General features: G+C 49.0%; 1 protein-coding gene and 1 pseudogene across 1 annotated transcript in view; both read right to left on the reverse strand.

Annotated features, from left to right (window-relative positions):
- The window catches only part of TPP1 (tripeptidyl peptidase 1), a 75,523-nt gene that overhangs the window by 8,271 nt on the left and 46,714 nt on the right, over positions 1-20,538 (reverse strand). Inside the window, exons 7-9 of the mRNA XM_040339916.1 lie at positions 18,153-18,351; positions 7,675-7,863; positions 4,994-5,066 (exon numbers count right to left, since the gene is read on the reverse strand). Of these exons, the coding sequence (XP_040195850.1) occupies positions 4,994-5,066; positions 7,675-7,863; positions 18,153-18,351 (461 nt within the window). The remainder of the gene's footprint in view (positions 1-4,993; positions 5,067-7,674; positions 7,864-18,152; positions 18,352-20,538) is intronic.
- On the reverse strand, positions 6,446-6,576 carry LOC120929930 (annotated as a pseudogene).

The following is a 20,538-nucleotide window of genomic DNA, read 5'->3' on the forward strand; positions in this document are numbered from 1 at the left end:
CGGTTCGGATCGTTTCTCGGATCAGGAGTCACGGATCGGATCATTTTTCGGATCGGCAAAAAAAAAAAAAAATTCTCCCCCACTGTAATATCCACATCTCACCCCCCCCACTGTAATCTCCACACTCCCCCCCCCACTGTAATCTCCCCCCCCCCCAGGTAGTACAGCCAGACCCCCCCCCCCAGAGGGAGTACAGCCAGACCCCCCCCCAGAGGGAGTACAGCCAGACCCCCCTCCCCCAGAGGGAGTACAGCCAGACCCCCCTCCCCCAGAGGGAGTACAGCCAGACCCCCCTCCCCCAGAGGGAGTACAGCCAGACCCCCCTCCCCCAGAGGGAGTACAGCCAGACCCCCCTCCCCAGAGGTAGTACAGCCAGACCCCCCCCCCAGAGGTAGTACAGCCAGACCCGCCCCCCCTCAGAGGTAGTACAGCCAGACTCCCCCCCCAGAGGTAGTACAGCCAGACCCCCCCCCAGAGGTAGTACAGCCAGACCCCCCCCCCAGAGGTAGTACAGCCAGACCCCCCCCCTCAGAGGTAGTACAGCCAGACCCCCCCCCCTCAGAGGTAGTACAGCCAGACCCCCCCTCAGAGGTAGTACAGCCAGACCCCCCCTCAGAGGTAGTACAGCCAGACCCCCCCTCAGAGGTAGTACAGCCAGACCCCCCCCTCAGAGGTTGTACAGCCAGACCCCCCCCCCCAGAGGTAGTACAGCCAGACCCCCCCCCCCAGAGGTAGTACAGCCAGACCCCCCCCCCCCAGAGGTAGTACAGCCAGACCCCCCCCCAGAGGTAGTACAGCCAGACCCCCCCCTCAGAGGTAGTACAGCCAGACCCCCCCCAGGAGGTAGTACAGCCAGACCCCCCCCAGAGGTAGTACAGCCAGAGACCCCCAGTAGTATGACTCCCAGCGGTGTGTCCCATGAGTGCGGGCTCCTCCTCCTCTGTGGGTGTAAACAGAGAGGAGGGCCGCCGCCGGGTGTACCAAGATTGCCGCGGCCTTTCCTAATGTTATGGCCGCGGCTCCGGAGGTAGGCCGAAGCCGCGCCCATAACATTAGGAAAGGCCGCGGCTTCGGCCTAGCTCCGGAGCCGCAGCAATCCGCGGATCACAGTCTGTGCCGATCCGAAGGGGGTGACCAGTTCGGATCACGGATCAACTGTGATCCATTGCACCACTAATGTACAGAGACATACTGAAGCAGAGCATGATCCCCTCCCTTCAGAGACTGGGCCGCGGGGCAGTATTCCAACATGATAACGACACCAAACACACCTCCAAAATGACCACTGCTTTGATAAAGAAGCTGAGGGTAAAGGTGAGGGACTGGCCAAGCATGTCTCCAGACCTAAGCCCTATTAAGCATCTGTGGGACATCCTCAAACTGAAGGTGAAGGAGCGCAAGGTCTCTAATATCCGCCAGTTCTGTGATATCATCATGGGGGAGGGGAAGAGGACTCCGGTGACAACCTGTGAAGCTCTGGTGAACTCCATGCCCAAGAGGATTAAAGGCAGTGCTGGAAAATAATTGTGGCCACACAAAATATTGACACTTTGAGCCCAAATTTGACATTTTCACTTAGGCCTCATTCACACGAGGCGGACTCCGTTCCTACGAAGTCCGCCTGCTCCCGTCAGCTCAGCGGGAGATCAGTCCGCAGATCTCCGCTGAGCCGACGGATGACAAGCTCCTCCCTGCTCACTGAGCGGGGGGGCTTGTCGGGCACCGCTGTCTCCTATGGCGCGATCTGATGAAAACGGACAGCATGTCCGTTTTTCATCAAATCTTACCTGATCCAATCCGCCACAGACAGATGGGGGCAGACATGTCTCCGCTGACATCCGACGCTCCATAGGGCTGCATGGAGCGGCCGTTTAGGTCCGCCGTCAAAACTGACAGGCGGACCCGAACGGTCAGTTCGTGTGAATGAGGCCTTAGGGGTGTACTCACTTTTGTTGCCAGCTGTTTAGACATTAATGGCTGTGTGTTGAGTTATTTTCAGGGGACAGAAAATGTACACTGTTATACAAGCTGTACACTCACTACACAACATTGTAGCAAAGTGTCATTTCTTCAGTGTTGTCACATGAAAAAAATAGAATACAATATTTACACAAATGTGAGGGTGTATTTATCAATATATATATTTTTTTTATTGATACATTCTTCAGATACATCTGAAAAAGTGGATTTTACTACGAAACGCATCGAGCATTACAGAATGTAGCCACGTTTTATAGGATGTAGCCATTGTTTGTGCTCAACAACTTCAGAATATGGAAGGACACATGGGCAATCAGATTGTGCTGCTAGACCATCTCTGTAGAATACATGAATTGCTTTTTATGTTTTGTATACTTTCATGCCTTGTTTATATATGAAATTGTACATATACACAGTGGCCTGGATTCAAGAAGCAATTGCGCCTGTGTAACCATAGTTACACAACGCAATTGCTTACTTGCCCCGGCGTAACGAATGCTCCTGATTCAGGAACCTCGTTACGCCGACTGCAGCCTAAGATATGCGCGGCATAAGGCTCTTATGCCCGCATATCTTAGGCTGCATTCTTGCGATGGCCGCTAGGTGGCGTTCCCGTTGTGCTCAGTGTATAGTATGCAAATTGCATACTAACGCCGATTCACAACGTTACACGAACCCTGCGTACGCAGTTTACGTTGTTTCCGTACGGCGTTTTTCGCGTAAGGCTGCCCCTGCTAATAGCCAATGTTACGTATACCCGTCGTTCCCGCGTTGCGAAATTTCTAATTTACGTAGTTTGCGTAAGTGATTCGTGAATGGCGCTGGACACCATTCACGTTCACTTTGAAGCAAATGACGTCCTTGCGACGTCATTTGCCGCAATGCACGTCTGGAAAGTTTCCCGACGGAGCATGCGCTCTACGATCGGCGCGGGAACGCGCCTAATTTAAATGATTCCCGCCCCCTAAGGGATCATTTAAATTGCGCGCGCTTACGCCTGGCATTTTGCCGGCGCGCCCACGCAATTTACGGAGCTACTGCTCCGTGAATCAAGGGCAGCGCAGTAAATTTGCAGGGGCGCAGGGCAAAAACGTTGCCCTGCGCCTCTGTAAAAAAAGCGCAAATGTACCTGAATCTAGCCCAGTGGCTTTACATGGATGAGCAGCAGACTCCACATTGTGAGTGTACTTTTTTTTTTTTTACATAAAAAAAATAACGCTTGTATATAAAGACAGCGCTCGCAGATCAAGTACATTTAAAAAAAAAAAAAGTTGCTAGTCTTTCAAAACGCTCGTAAACCACATTACTCGTAAACCAAGCTTTCACTCTACTAGTTTGTCGGGCATCCTATTCTAGAACCGTGACTAATAATACGGAGTTGCCACCCCTCCCCCCCCCCCCCCCCCCGACTCATTGTGGCTATAACAGCTCCCACTTTAGAAGGCTTTCCTCAAGATTTTGGAGGGTCACTATGGAAATTTGGGCCCATTGATGAGGTCAGGTATTGATGTTGGATGAGAAGACCTGGCTCGCAATCAGGGGTGGACTGGCCATTGAGTCACTCCGGCACTGCCCAAGGGCCCCATCAGGGTTGCCAGGCTCAGTAAAATCAGGGACAGTATGTAAAAATCTATTAGCCAGATTCATAAAGAGTTACGCCGGCGTATCAGTAGATACGCCGTCGTAACTCGTAATCTACGCCATCGCAAATTTAAGCGTATTCTGGAAACCAGATACGCTTAAATTAGGCTAAGATACGAGCGGCGTAAGTCTCCTACGCCGTCGTATCTTAGGGTGCAATTTTTCCGCTGGCCGCTAGGTGGCGCTTCCGTTGAGTTCGGCGTAGAATATGTAAATGACTGGATACGCCGATTCACGAACGTACGTGCGCCCGTCGCAGTAAAGATACGCCGTTTCCGTAAGAGGTACGCCGGCGTAAAGATAAAGCTGCCCCCTAATTGGCCTAGCCAATGTCAAGTATGGCCGTCGTTCCTGCATCGAAATTTGAAAATTTTACGTCGTTTGCGTAAGTCGTCCGTGAATGGGGCTGAACGTAATTTACGTTCACGGCGAAACCAATACGTCCTTGCGGCATACTTTGGAGCAATGCACACTGGGATATGTACACGGACGGCGCATGCGCAGTTCATAAAAAACGTCAATCACGTCGGGGCACCACCCATTTACATAAAACACGCCCCCTCATCCTCATTTGAATTAGGCGCGCTTACGCAGGCCCCATTTACGCTACGCCGCCGTAACTTAGGAGGCAAGTGCTTTGTGAATACAGCACTTGCCTCTCTGATTTACGGCAGTGTAGCGTAAATACGATACGCTACGCCGCCTCAAAGATGCGCCAGGCTACCTGAATCTAGCTATATGTTTTTTTTACATCTGTCCCTGATATGTCCGAAACCGACATGCTTTTGATGTGAAAATCCCGAGATTTTAGCTGCCCTGCCTATGCACTGCCTCCTGGCGTGGTGGCCATCTGTAAGCCCAGGGGTCCCATAATCTTCTATTGCCCGGGGGCCCCATGAGTTGTCGGTCCACCCCTGCTCGCAATCCAACTCACCCCAAAAGTGCTCAGTAGGGTTGAGGTCAGGGCTCTGTGCAGGACACTCAAGTTCCTCCACACCAAATGGGTGAAAGTCATGGGCACAGTCATACTGGAACAAAAAAGAACCTTCAAACTGTTACCACAAGGCTGGAAGAGTACAATTGTGTAACATATCTTTCCATGATGTAGTATTAACTGTAGCTTTCACTGGAAACACCCGGTGTCCATCATTTGGAGGGGCTGCCCACGTACTAATGACCATATACTGTAATGTAGTCCTGAGTAACAAAGCTGTTGTAATGCAGTGAATACAAGTAAGCAGTATAATTTCTGCTCAGCAAGTCTATGGCCGTTAGCCATTGCAAGCCATCTACAGCTTGGAAATAAAAGGAAGGAGGTAGTTGGTTGGGTGAGCAAATATTCATACAGAGAGGCCCACTTTTACTTTCTCACCTGGAGGCTGGAAAACTTGGGCGGAAAGCGTTTTTGCCTTTAATGACTTCCATGCAGCCGGCGCCATCATCACCTGGAACATTAACCACAAGAGTTAAAGAGACCCTGTCTCCAGACCTTTCATTTCAACAACAATTGTCCCATGATATTATACAGTACAGTTAATGTATGCATGTTATTTACCTGTAAAAACCTCCTTTGTGTATACAGGTAAGAGAGCTGCCGCTCCAGGTGAGCTCACTAGGGTAATTGATGTCCACTCAGAAGCAGATGGGTGCTGGCAATGCACAGGATGTGCAAAAACAACAAGGATATGGACAGCCGCACTCCAGTAAGACGTGCCCTTTATTGGGTACAGGTAAAAATACACTACAGGTATCAGCACACAGTGGGATAAACAGCTGACGCGTTTCGCATTGAGTGTCAATGCTTAATCATAGCTATGATTAAGCATTGACACTCAATGCGAAATGCGTCAGCTGTTTATCCCACTGTGTGCTGATACCTGTAGTGTATTTTTTCCTGTACCCAATAAAGGGCACGTCTTTTTTAAGTTACTGGAGTGCGGCTCTGATCCCCCGGGGCTCCTGACAGGGAAAAGAGTTACTGTGGTCCATACAGCCGAAGCCATATGGACCCATCTTGGTCCAGGCAGCTGAAGCCACAAGGACCCAACATCCTCGGAGGGATGCCGAAACAGAACCCTCCTCGGTGAGGCTCCCCCGAAGGGAGACCCCATGAGAGCCGGCGAACTTAGCCAGAAGGCCGGGTCCACCAACTCCCAAGACTTTCAGAGGCAGGCCCGAGGACCAGCACCCTACTCGCCACACATAAAGTGCCAAGCACCAAACAAAAAAAGTGACAAAACAAACAAACACGGGGGTAAAATAAAAAAGGAAAGTGGGGAGAAGGAAGATGGGAGAGTGAGGTAAAGTGACCAATGTGCAATACATTGGCCGGCCCTCCGGCCAGGAAACAAAAATTCCTCTGGTCCTAGCCAAAAGGCCCGGCCCTAGAGGCAGGTGTGAAAAGTGTGTTGTGGAGATCAGTGACCTGAAGGTGCCACACGATGAGTGCCCCTCAAACACTCATGCAATGTATGGCACCCCTGGACTGCCACTCCAGGGGCACAATCTCCACAGGCTTTTCAGCGGTCCCTAGCCCCCGGTCCGGACCGGCAGCACCCTTCCCAGCCAGGAAGGTGGGAGAAGAGGTCGGGGAGAACCCACCTAAGCAGGCACTACCCACAATCCCTATCTCTCCCACCTAATCACATTCTGGAAGTACTACCCGCTCCTTCCCGGTTAAAGGAGAAGCAAGGGTTCCCTCCAGAACAACTGACTGGGACAGATACCACCAAATCCAGGCCAACGGCCAGGGACCCGGCCTCTTGGCTTCGACCTCATGCCTCTCTGTCCCGATCAGAAGGCTTCCACCTCCACGCCAACAGGCTTAGCGTCCGCCAACTGCCATCCCTTTCCTCCTCTCACAGGGTACCGGGGACAGTCAGCTTAGCACCACCCATTGGCAACTGATTAGAACAGATACTACACTTGATCTTAGCCAAAAGGCCGAGAAGCGATACAATGAATGGAGTTATATTTATTCTAGCTCATTCAATCACTGAGGTGTATGCCAGTTACGAGGGGCTGGGGAAGACTATAATAATGTGAAGAGACCTTGTAGAAGGGTCCGTGCCTCCCAAGCTCTACATGGGAAGAAGCGTGTGTGACGTACCCAATCCACCACACTCAGACTTCTGTCTGGGGAAGGGGTAGCTTCAGAGAGGTCCAGTATTTGCCTCCAGGCCCTTCGCCTGGGGGGAGGAAGCTGAAGCAGAAGAAGAGTATTGTTCAAATAGTTGCCTGTCTGGGCCTAAGCCCCCCGTTTACACCGGTGCGACTTGTCATGCGATTTGACAGTTCCAAATCGCATGCCAAATCGCATCAATGTGAACTTAGGCTAAAGGTAGATGCCCATCTCGGCCTACAGAGTTCTACATTCGCTACAGTCACCAATCACATTCAGGGGAGGGCTGGCAGCCTTAAGCCTGGGGGACCAGTGAAGTGGCCCATTGAACGGCTGAATCAGCTAACCATCCATGGTCCATCTGGTTTTTCAATGCAGCCTCACCAGTGCCCATCAATGCAACCTGATCACTGGGACAGGTTACATGGGGTGTATGGGGGGGGGGGAGATGGGGGTCAGCTATGGGTGTCAGGGTCTCTCAATTCAGCTCATCAGGTCCTTGCACGCCACGGCCTCCTGGGGGGGGGGTAATGCTTCTGGTCCTGGGGTCAAGTTGCAGCCGGCGCCCAGCCCTGCAGCCCGACTCCCTGGCATGCCCTGCCTCTGCCTGCTTCCAAGAATCCAGTCCCAGGGAGTTGTAGTTTCCTCTACGCTGCTCTGTTTTCCACCCACCGGGAGCTTGAGCGTGGACTACAACTCCTGGAATGCAACAGCTAGTGGTCAGCCCGACTTCCAAGACCAGAATAAAAAAAAAAAATGGTAGGGAGCATTTTTAACATAAGTTAGGGCGGCCTGGGAGGCAATTTCCACCCTGCCCCCCAGCCCAGCCCTCCCCCTGATCACATTTCATTTATCCAATGAAAGGCCTCATATGGTGGTTTTTGCTGATTTAACGCCGACCCCCAACCCTGCCTCAGTGTATTTGGGTTTACCTGAAGCAAAGAGTATAGTGAGGCCCCGAGCGCCGGCTTTCATGAATTCGGTGTTGATTCTCTGCATGTAGGCAACCGATAGACTGTCTTCATCATCGCCATAGCTGATGGTATGAACCCACGGGATGGACGACATGTTACTCAGCAACAACATCCATTCTAGGAACGGTTCCTGCGATTCATGGCGGCCTGTGAAAAAAAATCAAAAGAAACGGGATTGTCTTGATTTAGAAAGAGTTCAACCATCTTGTATTTACTACTTAAAAGTGATATTAAAGCTTTGTGTTTTTCTTGTAAAACAAACATGTTCTACTTACCCGCTCTGTGCAAGTTTTGCACAGAGCAGCTCTGATCCTCTTCTTTTTTGGGTCCCCTGCCAGTGACTTGTCCTCAATATTCCCCTAACGGGGAAGTTCCTTCACTGACTGCGCAGGCGCAAACTTGCCGACGGAAATCTCCGAACCTCGCCCGGCATCCAGGCTCATTCTTTAACATCCCCGTGGATTGGAGGATGTTAAAAAAAAGAGCCAGGAGGCCGAGCGAGCCGTCCGAGCGCAGCGAAGACGTGAGGCCGACTGGCCACTTACCTCGAAATCCACGTCGCCCTGGATGCCGGCCGCGGTTCGGGGATTTCCGTCAGCAAATTTGCGCCTGCACAGTCCTTGAAGGAACTTTCCCCATAGCTGGAACCATCTCAGCACATCAGCTTGCGCATGCGCTGGAACTTCCACGATAGCTGGAACCAGCACGGCAGATCACCGGGGCTCCCGACTCCTCACCCTCAAGCAGTGCCCCTAGAGAAAGCTGCTTGCCCTGGGGGCACCGCTGCATGCTCGCTCCTGAGCTGCTACTCTATCTCTTCTGAAGTCAAGGGGTTCCTTACCCATGAAATGGATACAGCGCCCAGAGGCGATTCAGTTCGCATGTGTTGCGCTTTACAAGTCTCTCTCTCTCTCTCTCTATGCATTCATAAGACACAGAGCTGTGGCTAGGCTTCCCCCCTGCTCTCTCCTCATTGGCTGAGACAGCAATCACAGCCAGTGAGCCAATGAGGAGGGAGAGTCCCTGTACAGCCAAAGCGATTGTGAACATTGCTGAATTGGAGAGGGCTCAGGTAAGGATTGGGGGGGGGGGGAGGGGGGCTGCTGCACATAGAATGCATGAAGGTAAAGAACAAACAAATAAAACACTTCAGCCTTTAGAATCACTTTAAACACATTTCTCGGTGGGGCTGGAAAAATCTGAACTCATACAATAGGCTCACTTCACGAAGCTAACACACCAGAATAAGAAAAGTGCCTTCTCCAATGAGAATGGAAAATTACAGTCACATGGCTAAAGTAAAGGCTTTTATCCTTGTGTTAAAGCCTAGTGAACTGAGCTTGTGTCCCAACTCTAGATTTCTCACAAGGATGTTCACACCTCTGACTCCCCCCCAGGGCCGCCATCAGGAATTATGGGGTGAAAAAGTGAAAAAAATGCGCATACCAAAATAACCTAATATTAAGCAGCAAACTCTAAATGTTATACAACACAAAAACAAATAATAAAAAGAAGGAGTTGTGCTAAAAACCTTATGGGTATAATAACCATAAGATCAATCAAATGTGTAGTCCCACAGTGATGTGAACACGCCAAAAATAATAAGGAATGTCCAATATAGAAATAAAACCCAATCTGTTGATGTTGCTGGGACAATTGTTGGATTGATCGAAGTTCAAGCTGACCCTTACCAGAAATGTAGATCCAGAAGGATCAAGCTGGGCAAAAGGTAGTAACCAATACGTGGTCCAGACCAGATATACTTCAGCCAAGAAGCTCCACCATCATTAACCACTTGAGCCCCGGGCCATCGTCAAATGACGGCCTCACGGTGGCTCTGAATATCCAACAGGACGTCAATTGACGTCCTGGATTCCTCCGGCCACTGGGGGGCGCGCGAGCGCGCCGGCGGCGGCGCGCGCACGCCCGGCGTGTCCCCGAGATGCCGATGCGCGTGCCTGGCGGTCGCGATGTCCGCCAGGCACTCGGGATCGGCGGCTACAGGGACAAGACGTGGAGCTCTGTGTGTAAACACAGAGCTCCACGTCCTGTCAGGGGAGAGAGGAGACCGATCTGTGTCTCTTGTACATAGGGACATAGATCGGTCACCTCCCCCAGTCACCCCCCCTCCACACACAGTGAGAACACAATACAGGCACGCATTTAACCCCTTCCTCACCCCCTAGTGTTAACCCCTTGAATGCCAGTCCCATTTATACAGTAATTAGTGCATATTTATCGCACTGATCGCTGTATAAATGTGAATGGCGCCAAAAATGTGTCAAAAGTGTCCGATGTGTCCGCCATAATGTCGCAGTCCCAATAAAAAAAAAAAAATCGCAGATCGCCGCCATTACTAGTAAAAAAATAAATAAAAAATAATAATAATAATAATAATAATTCTGTCCCATATTTTCTAAGCGCTTATTGCGAATTTTTTTTTTTTTTTTTACCAAAAATATGTAGAAGAATACGTATCGGCCTAAACTGAGAAAAAAATTTTTTTGGAAAAAAAAATTGGGCTATTTATTATAGCAACCTATGGTGGTGGCCTCCTACTTCACTTCACATCGTTTGTCAAGTCCTCACGGGGGAAAGTCAGAGTGTTCATGTCCTTTGCCATTTGATTTTGCACTATTGTGCTTTTTTCTTTTTTTCTCATGTTTTGCTGTGACTTAATGATGGTGGAGCTTCTTGGCTGAAGTATATCTGGTCTGGACCACGTATTGGTTACTACCTTTTGCCCAGCTTGATCCTTCTGGATCTACATTTCTGGTAAGGGTCAGCTTGAACTTCGATCAATCCAACCATTGTCCCAGCAACATCAACAGATTGGGTTTTATTTCTATATTGGACATTCCTTATTATTTTTGGCGTGTTCACATCACTGTGGGACTACACATTTGATTGATCTTATGGTTATTATACCCATAAGGTTTTTAGCGCAACTCCTTTTTATTATTTTTTTAATATATATATATATATATATATATATATATATATATATATATTTTTTTTACAAAAAGAAATTACAAAAAAATGGAGGGTTGCCATCTGGGACCTCTGGGCCCTTTAATAAAAATTTAAAATAAAACCTCTGGGCCCTTTAATAAAAAGAAAAAAAAAAGAAATAAAATATAACTTTTTTTTTATAAAAAAAGGGGGGTTGCCATCCAGGCCCTGGGGAGCTGTGGGCCCTTTAATAATAATAATAATAATAATAATAAGAATAAGAATAATAATTATTATATAAAAAAAAAAAAAAGAAAAAAAAAATATAAAAAAAAAAGATTTTTTTTTATAAAAAAAAGGGGGGTTGTCATTCAGGGCCCTGGGGATCTCCGGACCTCTAAAAAAAACAAAAAAAGAGATTTTTAATACAGCTTACCTGTAAAATCTTTTTCTTGGAGTACATCACGGGACACAGAGCGGCATTCATTACTATATGGGTTATATGGAGTACCTTCAGGTGTAGACACTGGCAATCTCAAACAGGAAATGCCCCTCCCTATATAACCCCCTCCCATAGGAGGAGTACCTCAGTTTTGTAGCAAGCAGTATGCCTCCCAAAATGGTCCCCATAAGAGGGGTGGGAGCTCTGTGTCCCGTGATGTACTCCAAGAAAAAGATTTTACAGGTAAGCTGTATTAAAAATCTCTTTTTCTTTATCGTACATCACGGGACACAGAGCGGCATTCATTACTATATGGGATGTCCCAAAGCAATGCTTACAATGAGGGGAGGGAGAACATCTCCAAGACAAAAGGATTTAATTTAGAGATATACTCAAATCATAATAAATCCAACTTAGTTGAGAAAAATAATTTTAAATTTTAAATTTAACTCAAAAAAGAGGAGCCCCCGGAATCCGAGGGTCTCAAACTGCAGCCTGCAGCACTGCCTGCCCGAAGGCAGTATCAGTATTCCTTCTTACGTCCAACTTGTAGAATTTTGTAAACGTGTGGACAGAAGACCAGGTTGCCGCCTTGCAAACTTGAGCCATAGAGATCTGGTGGTGTGCTGCCCAGGAGGCGCCCATGGCTCTAGTAGAATGAGCCTTTAATGATACTGGAGGAGGCAACCCTTTCAAGCCGTAGGCCTGAGTGATTAATTGCTTAATCCACCTAGAAATGGTGGACTTTGCAGCTGCCTGCCCCTTCTTGGGCCCATCCGGTAGAATGAACAGCACATCTGTCTTCCGGATCTTCTTTGTAGCTTTAAGATAGGCCTTCATGGCCCTGACAATATCCAAGGTATGCAGCAACCCTTCCTTTCTGGAAGTAGGTTTAGGGAAGAAGGATGGTAATACCAAATCCTGGTTCAAATGAAAACTGGATATGACCTTCGGAAGGAAGGAAGGATGAGGGCGGAGAAGGACCCTGTCCTTATGAAAAACAAGATATGGTTCCTTACAGGATAAGGCTGCCAGCTCCGAAACTCTTCTTGCGGAAACTATGGCAACCAAAAATACTAACTTCCTTGTCAGTAGAACCAAAGGAATATCAGCCAACGGCTCAAACGGTTGTTTCTGTAAACTTGACAGAACAAGATTTAAATCCCACGGACAAAGCGGGGATTTAACTGGAGGTCTAATACGTAAGACCCCTTGAAGGAAGGTCTTAACCAGCGAGTGGGTGGCCAGCGGCCGCTGAAACCACACTGACAGAGCAGAAATCTGTCCTTTGATTGTGCTTAATGCCAATCCTTTATCCACTCCTAGCTGGAGAAAACTTAATACTCTATCGATGGTAAATTTGCGAGAAAGCCATCGCTTGGACTCACACCAGCCTACATAGGCCTTCCAGACCCTGTAATAAATCACCCTAGAGACCGGTTTCCTGGCTCTGATTAGGGTAGAGATTACTTTCTGAGACAGACCTCTACCCCTGAGAATCAGGGATTCAGCTTCCAGGCCGTCAAATTTAGATGCCGTAAGGCAGGGTGGAGGATCGGACCTTGCGATAGCAGGTCTGGCCGTAGAGGAAGAGTCCAAGGGTCTCCCACTACCATCCTTAAGATTAGTGAGTACCATGCCCTTCTGGGCCATGCTGGAGCTACCAGGATGACTGGTATGTGTTCCACCCGGATCCTGCGCAGCAGGCGGGGTAGTAACTGGAGCGGGGGAAACGCATAAAGAAGTTTGAACTGATGCCAAGGGCAAACCAACGCATCGGTTCCGCAGGCCATCGGATCCCTTGAGCGGGATATGAACCTGTCTAGTTTCTTGTTGAGTCTCGATGCCATGATATCCACGTCCGGCACTCCCCATCTTTGGCAGAGTGCTTGAAAGACTTGTGGATGCAGAGACCATTCCCCCGGCCATAGAGTCTGGCGGCTTAAGAAGTCCGCCTGAAAGTTGTCCACTCCTGGAATGAATATTGCCGATATGCAGGGCACATGCGCCTCTGCCCATAGGAGAATCAAGCTCACCTCTCTCTGAGCGGCTTGACTCCTGGTTCCCCCTTGGTGATTTATGTATGCCACGGCCGTGGCATTGTCTGATTGAATTCTCACCGGGAACCCCTGCAATTTTGACGTCCAAGCCCTGAGGGCTAGTCGAGCAGCTCTGAGCTCCAAGATGTTGATGGGCAACTGCTTCTCTGGCTTTGCCCAAGTACCTTGGCGAGTGCAACCATCCAAAATTGCTCCCCAGCCCGTCAGGCTGGCATCTGTGGTCACTATCTTCCAAGCCACTGGGCTGAAAGACTTCCCCTTCAGTAGATTCTGAGGGTCTAACCACCAACACAGACTTTGTCGGACTCTTGATAAGAGCGGCAACGGGATATCCAAGGCCTGTGGCCTTCTGCTCCATGCTGACAGGATGGCTGCCTGTAGGATGCGAGTGCTTAGAACCAGTAGGATTAATTCCTTGATGGCTTTTACCTTCCTCAGAGGTAGGAACACTCCTTGTTGTTCTGTGTCTAATCTCATGCCGAGATATTCCAACTGCCTTGTGGGCTGGAAAGCTGACTTTTCTCGATTTAGGACCCAGCCGAACCTCTCGAGGTATTGGACCGTGAGGGCCACTGCTCGCTCCAAGCCGGGAGACGAGTGGTCTATGACTAGGAGGTCGTCCAGGTATGCTAGGATCGTGACCCCTTGGATCCTTAGCTTGGCTAGGATCGGAGCTAGGACCTTCGTGAACACCCGGGGGGCCGTAGCCAACCCGAAGGGAAGCGCCACGAATTGGAAGTGACGCGAAGCCACCATGAAGCGTAGATATCTTTGATGTGGCTGATAAATTGGAACATGAAGGTAGGCATCCTTTATGTCTATGGACGCCATGAAGTCGTCCTTCTGGAGTGTGGCAGCTGCTGACCGCACGGATTCCATCCGAAATGAGCGGATCTTTAGATATGCATTTACCATCTTTAGGTCCAAAATTGGCCTGACATCTCCATTGGATTTTGGGATGATGAATAGGTTGGAGTAGAAACCCAGCCCCTGTTCCAGGACTGGTACCTCTACTATTACTTCCTGGGAAAGTAGATGATCTAATGCCGATCTTAATGCGGCTCCCTTTTCCGGATCGTTTGGAATCCTCGACTTCTGGAAATGAGGAGGAGGAAACCTTAGGAAATCTAATTTGTAGCCTGTGGCCACGGAAGACCGTACCCACTCGTCGGGAATGCTGGCTTCCCAAATCTCTGAAAAGAGTCGCAGCCTTCCCCCCACCTTCGTGGGTGGGGGCGCCCCTTCATAAGGTTGGCTTGGGGGCTGGTTTTGCTGGTTTGCGAAACCACTGCCTTTTGCCTCTAACAGCCTGTCCTTGTGATTTGCTGTTGAAGCCGAAGTTTGCTTTTGCAGGAGGCCGTCGATACTGCTTGGCATTAGAGGGCCCCTGCCCAGGGGAATACTGTCGTTTAAACGCAGGCCCCTGAACCTTCTTCTTAGTTGGCAAGAGAGTACTCTTGCCGTTTGAAATGGTCTGAATGTATTTATCTAGGTCTTCTCCGAAGAGTCGTCCTCCATGGAAGGGGAACCCTACCAGGAGCTTCTTGCATGGGGGCTCAGCCTCCCAGCTTTTTAACCATAAGAGTCTTCTCATATGGATAAGGGATAACGATAAACGTGACGCTTGCTGGATAGAATCCTTGATTGCGTCTACCGTAAAACATATGGCCTTAGGGACATCCGAAAATTCTTCTGCCTGCTGGGCAGGAATAAGTTTAAGCATCTGCTTAAATTGATCCGATAATGCTTGAGCGACCCCAATCGCAGCCACAGCTGGCTGTACTACTGCCCCTGCAGTAGTGAAGGAGTTCTTAAGTAGTGCTTCCAAGCGCTTATCAACTGGATCCTTGAACACCTGTATGTTTTCTACAGGGCATGTTAACGATTTGTTAACACATGAGATGGCTGCGTCCACTGCAGGAGTAGCCCATCTTTTGGAAAATTTTTCTTCCATAGAATATAGGACAGAGAACTTCTTAGGTGGTAAGAAGATCTTATCTGGCTTGTTCCAATCTTGGAACAAAACTCCCTCTAATAGAGGATGGATCGGAAACACAGCATTGCTTTGAGGCGCCCTCAGTGAGCCCAAAGCTGAAACCGTCGATACCTGGAGATCTGGTACTGGCAAGTTGAATGCCCTATGGACCAAGTCCGACAATCCTTGAATCCACCAGCTCTCCCTCAGGGAGACTGCCCCAGACTCCTCTGTATCCGGATCCTCGATCCCTGAACCTACTTGGTCCTTGTCCAAGAGGTCGTCCAATTCCCCTGAGGAAAGGACCTCCTCTTCTGAGGGTCCGCGCTCGGGCGACGGAGATCTATTCCGCTTACTGCCCCGCATAGCTGCGGCTATCATTTTACCCATGCTTTTCTGCATCTCTTTTAAAGAGGTGAGTAATACCTCCTCCGTGACCATCTTAGGGTTGGACTGACCCGCGTCAGCTCCAGCCCCAGATCCCGATGGCCCCAAGGCTCCCTGTGGGGAAAGCAGCGGCATAGCTTTGTCCGAGACCTCAGACTCTCTGGGGGAATCCCCACCTCTTGTACCCTTGTTTTTTGATGCCATGGTACAATACCGAGGTACACCTGCTACTTATTGGTACCTGGGACTTATAAATAGTTAAATGCCCAAACACCTGTTTGGGGGATAAAAAAATGCTTCCTCTCCCCTAGATGACACTTTTTTTTTTTTTTTTTTTCAAATCTAGGAAAGAAAAAACATTCTGTCCCCCTGAGTAGTATTGCAAGAAAAACTATGAGATGGAAAAGAAACAGCCTATTCCTAGGCTTGAAAACAGTCTTTCTGAAGACTGCAATATTCTTTCTGGCCACTGTGTGTCCTCGGCGCCCCGTGCTTGCCGTTCTGGTCTTTCCTCCTCAGTTCCAAAGTATTGAATGAGCTATATGGAACAAACAAGGAAGGGCCGCCCCTTCCTTAAGCCACTGACCCGCCCTTCCCCCCCAGCAATCTCAAACAGGAAATGCCCCTCCCGACAGGGGGGGGGGTGGGGTTGGGAGGAAGGGACCTCTCTGCTCCAGCAAACTGCAGCCTGCAGCCTGGAACCATGAGGAGGTCAGCGTTTTGCCTGCTTTGCAGGCCGTGAGGAGGAAGACTGAATGGAGCATCGCCTGGAGGCTTGCAGGTAAGCACAGCTCTCTGACACACACATATACTTTTATATCACACAGGCCCCACTCAATGCTTTTCCAACACTACAAGGGAGGTCACATCTTATGGGGAATAATACATATAGAGCCATCCTATCTTTATGATATGTGACTAGTTTGCCAGATGCAGTGCATAACTTTAGGCATGTCCCCTGTGACCCCCCAGAAAAAACCTGCTAAGAACCAAGTTCCGCAAGTTTTCCCCTCACTTACCTGCTCCATGCCGCAGGACTTTGCCAAGCAAGAGGCCCAATCTTCCCCCATCTCGGTGGGGATGTCTAGACCTTCAGGCCCTGGGTTCCTATGAAGGATCCACTGTCCTGGGCCCATATAGCACTCTGGCAACAGAAACATTAGGCACCCAAAGGTTTCTAAGTTCTGGGCCCAGGGTCCAGCTCTCTAAAAAGAAAAGCATTATGGGCTATACCCCAAGGGTTTGGGGTCCGGTTACTGACCACTTTAGCGCTGAGGCTTTTTTGGACAGAACCGGTTAGCTCACCTAATCCCAAGGATGTGGAGGCAAGCTAAACCATGACTAACACCTAAGACACTGGCGGAAAAACTGAGGTACTCCTCCTATGGGAGGGGGTTATATAGGGAGGGGCATTTCCTGTTTGAGATTGCCAGTGTCTACACCTGAAGGTACTCCATATAACCCATATAGTAATGAATGCCGCTCTGTGTCCCGTGATGTACGATAAAGAAAAAAAAACGACCGCCGCATGTACATATACGTCGGCAGAATGGCACGGACAGGTAGAACGACATGCCTGCACGTTGCTGCCTAGATGTGGGTCGGGGGTCCGATCGGGACCCCCCTGGTACATGCGGCGGTCGTTAATTGTGTGGGAGCGATCCGGGATGAGGGGGCGGCTATTCGTTTCTGGCCACCCCCTCGCGATCGCTCCCCGGAGCTGAAGAACGGGGAGAGCCGTATGTAAACACGGCTTCCCCGTGCTTCACTGTGGCGGCTGCATCGATCGCGTCATCCCTTTTATAGGGAGACACAATCGATGACGTCACACCTACAGCCACACCCCCCTACAGTTGTAAACACACACTAGGTGAACCCTAACTCCTTCAGCACCCCCCTGTGGTTAACTCCCAAACTGCAACTGTCATTTTCACAGTAAACAATGCAATTTAAATGCATTTTTTGCTGTGAAAATGACAATGGTCCCAAAAATGTGTCAAAATTGTCCGAAGTGTCCGCCGTAATGTCGCAGTCACGAAAAAAATCGATGATCGCCGCCATTAGTAGTAAAAAAATTTTTTTTTATAAAAATGCAATAAAACTATCCCCTATTTTGTAAACGCTATACATTTTGCGCAAACCAACCGATAAACGCTTATTGCAATTTTTTTTACCAAAAATATGTGGAAGAATATGCATCGGTCTAAAACTGAGGAAAAAAAATGTTTTTTTATATATTTTTGGAGGATATTTATTAGAAAAAAGTAAAAAATATTGCATTTTTTTCAAAATTGTCGCTCTATTTTTGTTTATAGCGCAAAAAATAAAAAAAACGCAGAGGTGATCAAATACCACCAAAAGAAAGCTCTATTTGTGGGGAAAAAAGGACGCAAATTTTGTTTCGGTACAACATTGCATGACCGCGCAATTACCAGTTAAAGCAGCGCAGTGCCAAATTGTAAAAACACCTCTGGGCATTTAGCTGCATATTGGTCCGGGGCTTAAGTGATTAAAGGGGGTTGCCATCCGGGCCCCTTCGGGCCCCCTTTACAGGTGTACTGCCTGTACCCCCCTGATGGCGGCCCTGCTCCCCCCCTTCACATGTATACCATGTTCTTACCAGGATTGGTAAATACCCAGGTGGAGATGTTGGCTCCCGTGCTCATGATGTACTCCACATCCAGACTGGCCTCAAGACCGGCCCTGCCTGCACCCTGCTGACCCACCACATGGTCCACCTCTGAGCGGTGATCAAAACTTCCTCCGAATAACTTCATGAACTCTGCCAGGTCGCCTTGGCTGAAGTATTGCTCCAGGAACTGAAGATGGAGAAGAAGAAGAGTTACGTGTCAATCAGAAAAGATTGTGCTATTAGAAAAAACTCGGGCCAGATTCACAGAGATCGGCGTATCTCTGTGCCGACGTAACAGAGAGAGGCAAGTACAGTATTCACAAAGCACTTGCTCCCTTAGTTACGGCGGCGTAGCGTAAATGGGCCGGCGTAAGCCCGCCTAATTCAACGTAGGCTGGTAGGGGGCGTGTTGTATTGAAATGAATTGTGGCCCCATGTAAATGAAGCGGCGAACGAACGGCGCATGCTCAGAATCACGTTGAATTTACGCCGTAGGATACGACAGCTCAATGGCAACGACGTGAACGTAACCTACACCCAGCCTCATTCACGTACGACATACGTAAACGACGTAAAATCCGACGCTTGTTCCGACGTCCATACCTTTGCATTACTTGCGCCTCATATAGCAGGGGTAACTTTACGCCGGACGTACGCCTTACGTAAACGGCGTAGCTTAATGCGACGGGCCCAAGTACGTTCGTGAATCGGTGTATCTAGCTCACTTACATATTCGACGCGTAAATCAACGGAAGCGCCCCTAGCGGCCAGCGTAAATATGCACCCAAGATACGACGGCGTAGGAGACTTACGTCGGTCATATCTTGAAATTATCTAAAATTCAAGCGTATCTGATTTCCAGAATATGCGTATAGATACGACGGCGCACATTTGGACTTCCGACGGCGTATCTGGAGATACGTCGTCGTAAGTCCTTTCTGAATCCAGCCCCTTATCTGTATTTGATAAAAAAAAAAAAAAAAAGAAAACATTCAGGGTATTGTATAAAACATTGACTGGACCAATGCCCCACACACACGATCGGAAATTCCGACAGCAAAAATCCGATGTGAGCTTTTGAATGGAAATTCCGATCGTGTGTAGGCTCCATCGGATTTTTGCTGTCGAAATTTTCATCGACAAAAGATTGAGAGCTGGTTCTCAAATTTTCCCGACGGAAAAAAATTCTTAAATCGGAAAATTTGATTGTCTGTAGCAATTTCTGACGCATGCTCGGAAAAACAATTCGACGCACGTTCTCGAAAACATTGAACTTAATTTCCTCGGCTTCTTCGTAGTGTTGTACGTCACCGCGTTCTTGACGGTCGAAAGTTCAGAGAACTTTTGTGTGACCGTGTGTTATGCAAGCCAAGCTTGAGCGGAATTCCATCATAAATCCGATCGTGTGTACGCTGTTTCTTGGAAGCTCCCTCCTGAGGGGGTTACCTTGCGGGCACGCTCCCGCGTCATACACTGGGCGTACATAGCCGCCGAGTGTATGACTTGGTCCCGCCCCCCGGTGGCAGCGCCATTGGATTTGATTGACAGCAGCTGGAGCCAATGGCTGCGCTGCCATCAATCTATCCAATCAACGCCGAGACTCCGTGGAGAAGAGGATACCAGGGACGCGCACAGCAGGTGAACAGACTCAGGAAAGTAAAACAGGGGGGCGGGGCCCAGACACTGCCAGGTGGAGTTCCACCCATAAATATAACATTACATCAGTAGTTTTAAAAAAATGTCATTAGTCCTTTACGAATTTTTTTTTTTTTTTTTTAGATGCCTTCAAAGTGTTGTTGCTAGGCAGAATAGTTAATCTTCCCTCTTCCTGCACCTAGGTGCTTAATGCTTCCTAACCTACACCGCACAGACTCCTGGGAATGTAGTGGGTGTAACTTTCCAGGAGTCTGTGCACTCCCCAGTCTCAAAGAATCATGTGACTTGGACAGCACAGGTGCTGAAACCTGATCCGACACTGCTTGTGCAGCACTGAGCATGTGCGAGATCTGCAAGGCTGAAATCCAGGAAGTCATACAGTCTGGCTTCATGATGCCCACACTTCAGATGGCCCCAGTCAATTTCTAATTTTATAAAGTGTCTAAATGCTGTAACAACCTAACAAAACGGACCTTAGTTTACAGACTAACTTTACTAGAATACATTAAGCTTGTGTATTACAGGGGTATTTATATTTAAAAAGTGAAATTGTGGCCGGAACGCCGCTTTAACCACTTCCCGACCTCCTCATGTACATATACGTCAGCAGAATGGCACGGACAGGCACATGTACGTACCTGTACGTCCTCTGCTAGACGTGGGTGGGGGGTCCGATCTGGACCCCCCCGGTACATGCGGAGGTCGGGTCCGCTCGCTC

This window comes from Rana temporaria, chromosome 2 (assembly GCF_905171775.1).
Source record: "Rana temporaria chromosome 2, aRanTem1.1, whole genome shotgun sequence".
In the NCBI taxonomy this organism is placed as follows: Eukaryota; Metazoa; Chordata; class Amphibia; order Anura; family Ranidae; genus Rana; species Rana temporaria.